Source organism: Acartia tonsa, chromosome 9 (assembly GCF_053477335.1).
Source record: "Acartia tonsa isolate MP-2025a chromosome 9, ASM5347733v1, whole genome shotgun sequence".
In the NCBI taxonomy this organism is placed as follows: domain Eukaryota; kingdom Metazoa; phylum Arthropoda; class Copepoda; order Calanoida; family Acartiidae; genus Acartia; species Acartia tonsa.
This window is the reverse complement of record NC_137268.1, coordinates 40,056,585-40,068,932: the sequence shown is the minus strand read 5'-3', so window position 1 is coordinate 40,068,932 and position 12,348 is coordinate 40,056,585. Positions and strand designations below refer to the sequence as shown.

Sequence of the window (12,348 nt, the reverse complement as noted above, 5' to 3'; positions counted from 1 at the left end):
GTGGGGGTAAATGGGCGTTTACCCCCCTCAAACTTAAAATCCCTCTTTTTACCCCCTCAAGATAAAAAGCTTGGACGTCTCTGAATACTAACATAGTTATCTTAATTGTAGGAAATCTATATATTAATGGATATAGAATATATGTGGATATTATGACAGGGGAAAAATTGTCATCAATTGAGGTTGCTATAATGATTATCACTCATTAGTCAGTTCATCCAGTAGAAATGGATGGGATGGGGTAAAGGGGGTAGGTTGGGGGGATCGTTATTTTAGCCAGCTATAAGTTTCACATTATTAGAGTATATGATAATCTGGTGGAAGATCCAAGTAATTATAAATCCATTCATCTTATATTTTTATTTGTTTCAGGTGGTTGATTACATAACAGCTGGTCGAGGTGTCCTTACTGAACCTGTCTACCCGGAAATAATTAGAATGGTAAGAAATTTTTCTCTGGACAATATTTTTTTTGGGGGGGAGGGGGGGGACATTACCTCTTTTATCATTTTCCCCCAAATGTTAAGTTTTATTTTCCCCTTAGACTATTGATACCTTTTTGGACATGTTATAATTTTCTATTTTAAACATGTTGATTATCAACTTATTTAAAAACAAATTTTTATGTCATATAATAATCCGATTGATCTGATTTTAGTAATACTGATTCCTAGGACAACAAAGTACAATGTTATAAGCAAAGCATCTCTATAATCAAGCACTAAACATTATCCTGTATTTAAGCAGTTTTTCAATAAAGGGGGGGGGGTTTTTAATGCAACCATCTCGTAATCAATGTATAAATGGCACTTAGAATTCGAATTTTGATCTAAAATTCTGCATGAGTAATCCTTGGTAGGTCTATTTTCCCTAAATCGAACAAAAAGTTGGAAAAATAACGGCTAACAGCTGGCGGCGCAACAGTTTAGCCATTTTTTGGGATATTTTCAATGCAAATCATCACGAAACCTATCTCCACATAATGCTATTTTCTGCTCCAAAATGTTTTCAAACGGTTCTAGCCGGTAGTTGCTGGTACTACAAATCTGAAAATGTTGTTTTTGTATCATTTCACATGATTTAAAGCAAAAATATGTTTCAAAAGGTTGATTCCTACGTAATCTATGACAGATTTGCCCTAAAAATAGCCAAAAAACGGGTAAACGGCTGAGCCGTTAGCCGTTACTTTTTCTACTTTTTTGTTCGATTTAGGGATAATAGACCTACCAAGGATTACTCATGCAGAATTTTAGATCAAAATTCGAATTCTAAGTGCCATTTATACATTGATTACGAGATGGTTGCATTAAAAAACCCCCCCTTTACTTACAATTTTGTTTCGACTGTTATACATTAAGGTTCTGATTATTCAGTTCTGACACTCTACAAGTGATAATGTTTGTTTGTCCTACCGTTTTAGAGTTTCGCTTTTATGGATGTTGTCATCCTTGTTCAATAAAAAATGCAAGCTTTCCAAGGCAGAATCTCAATCTTATAAATTTTTTTTTTTTTTTACAACCCTGATTCTCTGCTTTGTCTAAAGTTACAACGTCAGAGCTATATAGTGTAAATCATTTGAAGAAAAAATAATGTTTTTTTCAGAAATACATTTAAAGAAAACTATTTTGCTCTAAACTTTTAAACTGGTTCCGTGCACAGGTTTTTTTAAACATGTCTTAATTAATCATCGTTCAAACAGTACGATAGCCTAGTTGAACATTACATTTCGTCTTAACGAGATCTTTGCTTAAACAAGTTTTATTATAAGTGTTAATCTGAAAATCTTAAACTGCAGCACTGTTCTTCTTAGCTTTCCTGACATAGATGAATAAACCTAACATTTCTAACAGGAAAACCTAAAGTTTAGCATCCTATTCAAGTATATGTATATAGTAATGTTCTGAGTACAATTAAGTCAAGAATTTGACATAATAATGGTGCAACAGAGCGACATTATTACTTTTTAATTAGATAAATTCTGGTAATTTTACTTTTCAATATAAGATTTTGTAGATTTATTCCAATAAAAATTCGTAATATCTGTTTACATGAGGCTATATATGAATTGTTAGCTTTCGTGGATGTTTTTAAATGTATAAATCTCCTGGTTTTACTGAAAATCAACTCTTTTGATCTTTATCCCCTCCAATCCCTATTTTGATTAAAAATCTGTCTTAGGCAGCTCTGGTCAGAGATTAGGAAGGGGTATGGATTAATAAACTTACATACTAAATCTTTATTAGTTAAGAATAATATCTATAAATAGGTTAAAAATTATCCTCTCAAATAAACTTGAATCAATTTAATAGCCTACCCACAATAGTTGAGATATTACATTGTACCTGGGAAAGTTTACAGTCTGAGTCTGTTAATAAACTTTCAGGCTTAGGAGTTTAGTTCACAAGGATGACATCATGCCAAGTTTTTAAACTTTATGTCATAAAAAGTTCAACATCTTGAACACATTAGTAATCCTTAATATTTAAAATCTATTTTTTAAAAACTTGTATAATGGTGTAAAGAAGGGTTGTGAATTTTTTGAAACAAGTGGTTGTTAAAAATACCGCGCTTTTGCGCTTGTCTTGTGTGTACAAAAACTTCCTGTATAAAATCTCCCTAATTTTAAAGAAAAACATTTATGCAATCTATTGCAGAGGTCTTCTAGCATTTCTCTTCATTTCCTATCTTTTTCGCCAATGGATATAGGATATACGTGGATATATTGACAAGGGAAAATTTGTCGTACATGAAAATCTGGCGCAACATCCAAGAAATAACATTTCGAATATCTCGCCATCTAATATCCATTTTTGCCTGAATTTCAGATAGCCTGTAACCTATTCCGCACGCTGCCTCCCAGTGATAATCCAGATTTTGACCCGGAGGAGGACGACCCAACATTGGAAGCTTCCTGGCCACACTTAACGGTAAGTTAGGTTAGGTTAAGCAAGGGTCAAGTGTGGGAATAAGTAATAAAGTAAAATAAAAATAATATCTACTAGGGTTGGGCCGGATACTTTTTTGGCCGGATACCGGATACCGGATATCCGGCTGATTTCAAATGCCGGATATCTGGTAACCGGCCGGATATCCGGCCAACGCCGGATATCCGGCAAATATCCGGTTATCCGGCCAAATTACCGGATATCCGGCCGGATAACCGGCCAAATTACCATATATTAAAGTAGTAAAAAAAATTTCTTCAGAAATCTTATATAAATGTACATAAAGTTAAACTTATTCAGAAAAAATGTTCTTCTAGCTTCAATAATAAGAAAATTATAGTCATTTAAGATTTTAAAAAGCAGAGATTTTTGGTGTAAAGTATAAAAGTTATAGAGCCGGATATCCGGCCGGATAGTTTCAATATCCGGTATCCGGCCGGATATTGAGCCCAACCCTAATATCTACCTATTGATTTTAAAAATAAACTTTCAAATTAATTTTCCACTTTGGAAAATGTGTCGTTTTTTCTTAGAGAGTTTTTAATAATTAACAGAAAGATTAAGTCTTCTACTTTCAAGTTTTAAAAAAGACATTTATATAACTGAATATTTAAGTGTTTTACTTTAAAAATTTCTCTAAAGAAATCTTAAAAGATTAAAAATTGTTTTCTCGTATTCATTCGAATCCGGTGGATAGGAACCGGTTCTCATCCATACGAAAAAACTATGTCTAGCATCGTATTATATCCAGCTTCTACGAATATAAAAATGTACAATCATAAAATTAAAACTAGTTTTTTAGCCGGTGCCTTTAGCACCTCGGGGCTAAAAAAAACAAGTTTTAATCTCATAATTGTACATTCTATATCCGCGGAAAGCCGTTTATAATACGATGCGAGAAATAACTATTAAAGATAAATTGAACAAGTCACTAAGTAAAGCATCTAAAAGTCCTCACTCAAAAGTGCAACTTATTCCTTACTGCAGGTTATAAAATATAGACCATCCTTAATATGAAGTAGTAAGGCTATTTTGTCTGAAGCTAAAGATCTAAGGAAATGCTGTTCCAAATTGGTTATACTTTTCGGAGAAGTTGTATACTTGTTTTAGGGTGGTTTTAGGCTAGTTTCCTGACATCCCTGCCCTTCCCTAGATGCACGGGATGAAGTAAAAAGTAAACTTTAAAAAGCGTCACAGAAATACATCCCAGTCGGGGAGGGATGGGACATTGGGCTGTTTATTTTTAGACCCCAAAGTCTGATAATAAAGTTATATGATTGGTTGGTTCATTTAGTTGATCGTTCAAACGTTACAACCACTAATTGAAATCTACAGAAAGGGTATTTTTTGTGTCATTTGGGATGTATATCAATTTATCGGCCATTGTCTTATCCCTTAAGAACCCTGCATCCTTATATTCATCATTAAAAATTTTTATTTTCAGCTTGTGTACGAGTTTTTCCTTCGATTCCTGGAGTCCCCCGAGTTCCAGCCAACCATTGGAAAGAAAGTTATTGACCAAAAGTTTGTCCTGCAACTTCTAGAGCTTTTTGATTCAGAAGATCCTAGGTAAGCAGCTACCTTTATTTTTAAACCTGTGGCTGTCGGTGGTAATAATTCTAAGGTCAAACCGTGTTATAACTCAAGACAAAGATAAACTATGTTAGTGCGCTATATATTAGTTAGAGTATAGGAAATGCCATGGCCAAAAACTAGTGCAAATCAATACTATGCACAGATGTAGGACTTCCAGTAAAACGTCGGGAAATCAACGGGTTTGTTATCTGCTAATTGTTAGGAATTTTAAAGCCATATATACAGACGATTCTATAATAGATAAAAGAATGTTTTATGATACTATTATATAAAAGTGTTCAATAAACAAATCCTCTATGTGTTACACTGTGTCACACAAAAGAATTTAATTAATAATGTTGCTGATACTGACCTATTGACATTGTGTTAAAAAATGTTTTCTTAATTCAGCAAAATAATACCTATACAGTAAGCTCTTCGCAACAAGCTAGCAATTGCTTTCTGCTTTTATTTTGGGAATTGGCTGTGTTCATATTTATGACGCTATTAGCTGACTTCAAAGACTTACTACAGAGTTAATATGCATCAATTCAATAATTAAAAATTGAACTGTTTTAATAAATGCCTATGTAAATGATTACAATTTGTTTTAGTAGGTACCCTGTATTTTATCAAAATATTTATTTCAGTCAACATATTAAAACACAATTATATGATACGAATATTTACATAGGTATATTGTTTATATAGTTTTATTTTATTTTAATACACAAGAAATATCAAATATGTTGCCTAGTGGCAGGACCTAACGCAAAACACAATGTGTAAATTTTTTAGTATAAAGTGGATTATTAAACAACTAGCGGCTTCGCCCCTAGCCTCTAGGGGCTTTTTTCTAAAGGTTTAGGGGAGAATTTTAATAAAAATTTTTACATTTTTTTAGATATTTTCTGTATTTTATAACATTTTTTAACTCTTTATAACATATTATAACCCTTTATAACTTTTTATATTTATTTATATTGATTTATATTATTTAAAACCTTTAAGTTTTTCTTTTTTTTTATTGTTTTTAAAATTTCTTTGCCATTAGCCTTTTTGGGGCTTCGCCCCTACATGTTAAGGAAGTTTTCACAATCTTTTTGAATTTGATAAAACAAAGTTTAAAAGAAGAAAAGAAATTTAAAAAGAAGAAAAATAATTGAAAATATAAAGATAATATAGAAAAGTATAAAAAAATATAAAAAGATATAAAAACATATAAAAACATAAAAAACATTAAAATTAGAAAAAAATATGAAATTTTTTTTGGGGGGGGGGAAATTTTCATTTTTGGGGGGGTTGGGGGTGTCCCACCCCCCCAAGAAAATAGCTTAAAACCACCACAGGACCAATAGGTATATACCCTGAAGAGTAGAATCATATTGGTTAAGTGGTTACCGAGATCTTAAGCTTCAGACGGACAGACAGACGGACGGACAGACATCATTCTACTTTGTATTATAGATAACACTGTGATCATGCGGTAAAAAAAGCCATATGTATAAAAAACTGTTGTTTTTAGAGGAGCTGTTTATAATAGGGATGTGTCCGTAGGTCTGAATTATCTCCAAAGAATACTGCCTAAATATTCGTATTTACTTTCAAATAACGGGTATAGTACCTTTCGTGGCAACGTCTTATAGTTTTTTTATGTTAGGTGGTTAGGTGATTGCCCCGCAGGGTTAGGCAATTGTCCCGAGACTAGAAATAGGGGAAAAACTACTGCGAAAAATCGACAAAACGCACCTTACGATTTGTTGCCAAGAAAGAGACTATACCCCAAATAAATTATATTTTCAAAATCTTAAATAACAGTTAAATGTACTTAAATTAAATCCTAAATAATGTTAGTCTGTCATTACTGCCATGACGACAAAAACTGTTCTATTGTTGCTGACTCCTACTTTCAGTGAATTACAGTTTTAGATAAACGTTTCATTTTTTTTTTTTTTGCAGAGAACGAGATTTTCTGAAAACAGTCCTCCACAGAATTTATGGAAAATTTCTCGGTCTTCGCGCCTTTATCAGAAAACAAATCAATAATTTTTTCTTGAGGTATTGTATTACACTCTATTTTGCTTTTTTTTGGCCTTTTTTAATGGTACCCAGGCAGTTTTACAAACGACTTTCGGCTCCCCAAAGTATTTCATTGTCACAGTCTAAAGATTACTCAACTAAGAATGGTGTAAATCTGTTATTTAGCTGAAATTTGTAAACCAAACATGACACAAATATTAACTTATGCTAAAAGCACAATAGTACCTATTTTGTCAATTGTAGAATTGCCCGGGTTCCCTACAAGGTCATTTTCTGGTGTTAGGACATCTAAAGATAATATATGTAAGCAATTATTATTATTTTTATATTGTATCCAAGTCTATTTTGAGGAGAATATGATATATTTTGACTTTATTAGATGTGAAACTTTTCATTCATTTCTTGACAATGGTTCTATATCATTTTGCTATGCACAGTTTTTTTGCTCTCTCTCTCTCCACACAAATGATGTCTTATTCTCAATCTCTTTTTTTCTTAATGTTATATTTCAATGTGGTCGTGCAACCCAAATTTTTATTTTCCGGATCAAGTGGTAGGTATTTTTATCTTAAAAAATAGTAAAAAGGGAACTTATCATGAAAGACAGTCCTTTCAGGGGTAAAATTATTATACTTTTTACTGATATTTGTACTAGATTAATCAATAAAGGAAATGGGTTTAGTTAACATTTTGGGTTTTATAGTTTGATTTCAAATATTTATTTATCACTTGGTCCATTTAATTTTTGTTAATTTTGCATGCAGCCCAAGTCATTATTATATTATTATTATCCCTACTACAGCTACAATTATCTGTAGTCTAATTAGGCGCCTCATAGCACACTCTGCTTATATAGTAATATTATTATATATATATATATTCTATCCTTACTTACCTCACATTGGACAATATTATCAAAATTAGATGAAACATTTATGCTTCAATTATTTTTAAAATGTGCTCTTGATAAAAAATAATAAATACAGTTTGGTCTCACAAATTTAGCTAACATATTTTTTGTCATTTATATGAAAGGAAATAATTTTTTTAATAAGAATATAAATTTAGTTCAGTTAAGTAATCTTTTTGGTGAATTAAAGATGTCAGTATTTTAGTTATACATCCTGTTTTAGAACTTTTTAAAAGCTTTTTTAGGGCTTTTATGTGCCCTTAATGATAAAATAAATGATATCTACAGCAAAAATTACTGCCAACTTTTCAAAAAATGAAAAATTGGGAATGGTGACCTTTTTTTGTTTGCTTATCTGAACTAACTTTTTATGTTCAAAATTGTCTTTAAAAATTGAGAATTTTATTTGATTTTTACTTGTCATTGCAACAGACAAAACTATTTATCAATGAAATGAATCAATTGCATTATTATTGGTGTATTTACCTTCTTTACTTTTTATTTTAAAATAATTTTGTGTGAGCGCATGATCTCTGATACCATTGTGTATTTCTTATTGTTTTGCCAAGTATCGTTATCTTTACCCAGGAAAGTTGAGACTCTGAGCAGTGGAAAAGTGAGGTAGGAACATTATCAACATTTCAGTTTGTTTTTATTTTATTTAAATCTTTTATTTTCGCGTGTGTATAGTTTCATTTTTATTAATATAATTGCAGATATTTTTCTTCCATTAACCGATGAGTAATTTTCACCTTATGAAAAAACTATCAATTTAGACATATATCTTCTAACATAGCTTGAAGAGAATTTTACTAACATTTTTTACTTTTATGTACTGTTGCATCATAGATCAGATATCATTTATTTAATTTGAAGTTTTTTTAAATCTTAATAAAAGTTTCAATATTAGAACATAATACTCAATGAAACTGTATACATACCTGTTTAGTTAACTATTTTTTTTTGCCATTAATTAAACATTATTTTTTCAATTTAAAAAAATTATAGGTACATTTTTTATGAAATTTGTGTTTAATTAATGGCAAACATTTGTCTCGTGTAGCCTTGAGTTTTGAGAAATAAAATGCGCGCCATTAAAAGCACATAAAAGGTTACGCGGCATATAAGCTGACACAGTATAACTAAGACGACATTGTGTGTATGTAAATTATATTATTAGACTGGAATTTCTAATGAGGAATATTTTCATAATTTTATAGATAATATCCGAGATCTAAAGTAAATTATTTGGGTATAGTCCCTTTCGTGGCAAAACTTCTCAAGAGTCGTTTTTTCTTATTTTTACATTAGCTTTTCTCCTATTTCTATCCCTTGCGGGCATTAACCTAACCTAAAGGAACCTATCAAAAGCTACTGGGAAAATACGATAAAACTCACTTTAAGAGGCGTTGTCACAAAAGGAACTATACACAATTATTTATTATTTGAAGTTGTAAAATGTAGCAAAGGTGATGCTACTTTTGGGCCAGGTTAGATGAGGCCTGATGAAAAAGTACTCTCCACAGGGGTGTGGAGGATGGGGTGGGGGGTGGTTAGAAACTTGGTTCAATGACAGTATATATATATATATATATATATATGTACATTTGTTTTCTTTTGTCATTAAAAAGATTTTTTTCATATAGTCTACTAAAAAAAACTCCTACAGTCGAAATAGTTATTTCCGTTGTTTTTCTACTCACAAAAATTTGTGTTGCAATTTTGAAGAAATTGTCCTTGTTGCTAAGATTCTATTTATATGAATCTTGTGTTGTGTATAAAAATAGAAATATATTGATTATCTGTTCTCTCTTACACATTATACTTTACATCAGGGAGGGATAGGACAATGATAATTAAATTACTTTTCAAACACCCCCCCCCCCATGATGGTTACTATTTTTCAAAATCTAGCTGTAACCAACAACTGAATTAATTTGAAAAAAAAATAATTCGTAAATTCATCTGATTTAGGTAGTCTTATTAAATGCTAAGGTAGCCCCCTAAAAATAGCTTAAATTGATAGGTATATATTTTTTTCTCGAAATTAATTCAATGGTTGGTTTACTCATCAAAATCTGAATTTTTACACCTTCATTTTTGGGAAGAATAATTTATTTGTCCATTGATCTATTCCTATATTTGTGACTTAACATCCTCTTATTAATTATGTATTTGGCTGTGTTGTCTTATAGTCTTGAGGTTATTAGGAAATGTCATTTTTGCCAATACCAAACTATTTTCTTTTTTGCCTTCTCTTGCATACATAACTGAGCTGGACCTTTAAATCATTTTAGTGGTGAGCCAGATCGGAGTGAGCCGAATTTCAGTTAATCACAGCGCGGCATTTTATTTAATGCTGTGCTCTCATTGGTGGAAAGTTGGCTCATCCCGATCTGGCTCAACACTAAAATGATTTAAAGATCTAGCTCTAATATTTTTTAAAAGACACATTAAGGATTACAATATACATAAGTAACAGGGCCTAAATGTTGTAATTTAGCATATGAACGGAAAGAGTCATTTAAAAGACGATTATAAGGGGAAACTGAGAAAGAAATTGCAGAAGACTAATTTATATTAGGGTTGGCAATCCGGAATCTGAAATCCGTCCAATTTTTGGACAATTTTGGAATCCAAAATCCGGAATCCGTTAGTTTAATAGCGGATTCTTAATTGTTAGGCAAAAATTAGTCTAGATTTTTTTTTGGACCGAATATATCACAGTAGCTTTTCCTGCTTATTATAGGTTAGGTTAGGTTGAATAAGGGTTAGAAAATGTCCGCTGCAGGGTGGAGAAGCTACTGTGAAAATATGATAAAAACGAAGCTTTATATTCTTCCCAGTACCCGGTAAAATTTAATCCCTTAATCTATTTAAAAAGGGCCTTGTAAAATATTGCCAAAATCCGAAATCCTAAATCCAGAATCCGTCAAAAATATAAGAATCCGGAATCCGAATCCGGTCCAAAAATTGGACGGATTGCCAATCCTAATTTATATAGAAACAGAGTAAATGAACTTGTTCTTTCTTGTTTTTGCTTTTATTTTCAATTATCAAAATGCTTCTTGGTAACTTTAAGTTGGGACAGGTCGATAAATCGATGTACATCCCCCATGATGATACACAAAATTAATACCTTTGTAGATCACATTTTTTAGTTGAAACGTTTGGACACTCAAGGAACTAACTCAAATTATTAAGTCCCCGAAGTTGTTCAGCTAACGAATAAAAAAACGTTATTTTAAAACTTTGGGGACTATTACTAAATACAGCCCGATGTCCCCTTCCTACCATCTGATATCCTTACATTAGATAACTAAGGAAAAAATAAAGATGTATACAAATTGATTCGAGTAATTACAGTTTATGTATCTTTACCTCTAGAGAATTAGGGTCAATTATATCGATTAATTATAACGTCATTGTTTACTTCTGTAAAGGGTTTCAGCTACTTGATTATGATAAATTTGTTCTTGTTAGTTTCAAGGACGTTCATGCTTTTTTTTGAAAGAGGGTAGAGGCCAGTAAGGAGCGTTTTAAAAGTTTTTTTTTGATGGGGGGTGGGATGGTGATCTAACATTTACCCTAAAATTGTTTAGGTGTGGTAAACACCTTTTTTCTCCCCCCCCCCCTGGACGTCCTTTTGGATGATTTTGATGAATATAAAGGTCTTGAAGAGGTTCAGATCTAAAGATTGAAATTAGTGTTTGTAAAAGTGATGGATTTATTTTTTGGTTCTATATAGCCCAGTGTTTATATAATATAAACAACGTTTAAAACTTTTTTTACTTAAAATATAGAAATGACATGATATGAGTAACATAGGAATAACAATATTTGCTAATGGATTCAGAGTGGCTAAACTTTTTCCACTGCCACAGATAACTTTAAAAGTTATTTCTCGCATCGTATTATAAACAGCTTTCCGCGGATATAGAATGTACAATTATAAGATTAAATCCAGTTTTGTTTAGCCCCGAGGTGCCGAAAGCACGGGCTGAAAAAAAAGGTTTTAATCTTATGATTGTAAATTTTTATATACGTAGAAAACTGGATATAATACGATGGTAGACATAATTTTTCGTATGGATGAGAACCGGTTCCTATCCACAAGATTCGAATGAATACGAGAAATCTTTTAAAACTATTTTTTCATTTGTTTTGTATAAACTTATTTTTTGGGTGGGGCAGAGCTTGTAAAAAGAATGACGCAAAAGTATCCGCTGTAAAGTTGTACAAAAAAATAAATGTGTTGAATTTTAAAATTAAACTTCACCTAATTGTAAAAAAAATCACTCTAATTTAAACAGATTAATTTTAAAGCATGTTTATAGGGTTCTTTTCCTGAGGTAGTAAAATAATATCAAAAACATCCACCACCTCATTAAAAACCCTTTAAAACTTCTTTAGTTTGAATGGGCATATTACCCCCCCCCCCCATATTGTAAAATCTTTCATTACTTGAATTTTAAAAACTTTGATTGTAGTTTTTAATGCCATGTTATCGCCAATCTAGAATGAATAAACACGTGTCACTAGGGTTAGCAATCCGTCTAATTTTTGGACCGGATTCGGATTCATACAAGAATCCGTGCAAAAATAAAACGGATTCTCCGCAGATTCCGAATTATTTTTTTTGACGGATTCCGGATTCTGGATTTTAGCAATATTTTAAAGGGCTTTTTTTTTTAAGTAAGTTATGGGATTAAATTATACCGGGTACTGGGAAGAATCTAAAGCTGCGTTTTTTTTCTTCATATTTTCTTATCTCTCCACTTGGTGGTGTAGGTGGGGAGAGATGGGGATTGTGATCTTTGCCTAGAAATAGCGGGGGTTGAAAGAAAAAAAACTCAAGACGCTAACTTTAGCCTAACA

The 12,348-nt window shown here is 31.6% G+C and overlaps 1 protein-coding gene across 7 annotated transcripts in view; it reads left to right on the top strand.

The window, feature by feature from the left end:
* Window positions 1-12,348, top strand: part of wdb (serine/threonine-protein phosphatase regulatory subunit widerborst) — a 66,647-nt gene that overhangs the window by 43,551 nt on the left and 10,748 nt on the right. For 5 of the 7 annotated variants that reach the window (XR_013882724.1, XR_013882723.1, XR_013882725.1 and 2 more), the window contains exons 5-9: window positions 373-441; window positions 2,826-2,927; window positions 4,390-4,514; window positions 6,480-6,578; window positions 8,059-8,091. Coding sequence is in view for 4 of the 7 variants with exons in the window: in XM_080172856.1 (XP_080028982.1) it covers window positions 373-441; window positions 2,826-2,927; window positions 4,390-4,514; window positions 6,480-6,578; window positions 8,059-8,091 (428 nt within the window). In the remaining 3 variants the exon portion in view is untranslated. The remainder of the gene's footprint in view (window positions 1-372; window positions 442-2,825; window positions 2,928-4,389; window positions 4,515-6,479; window positions 6,579-8,058; window positions 8,092-12,348) is intronic. The other 2 variants (XM_080172858.1, XM_080172857.1) reach the window with 1 other exon arrangement.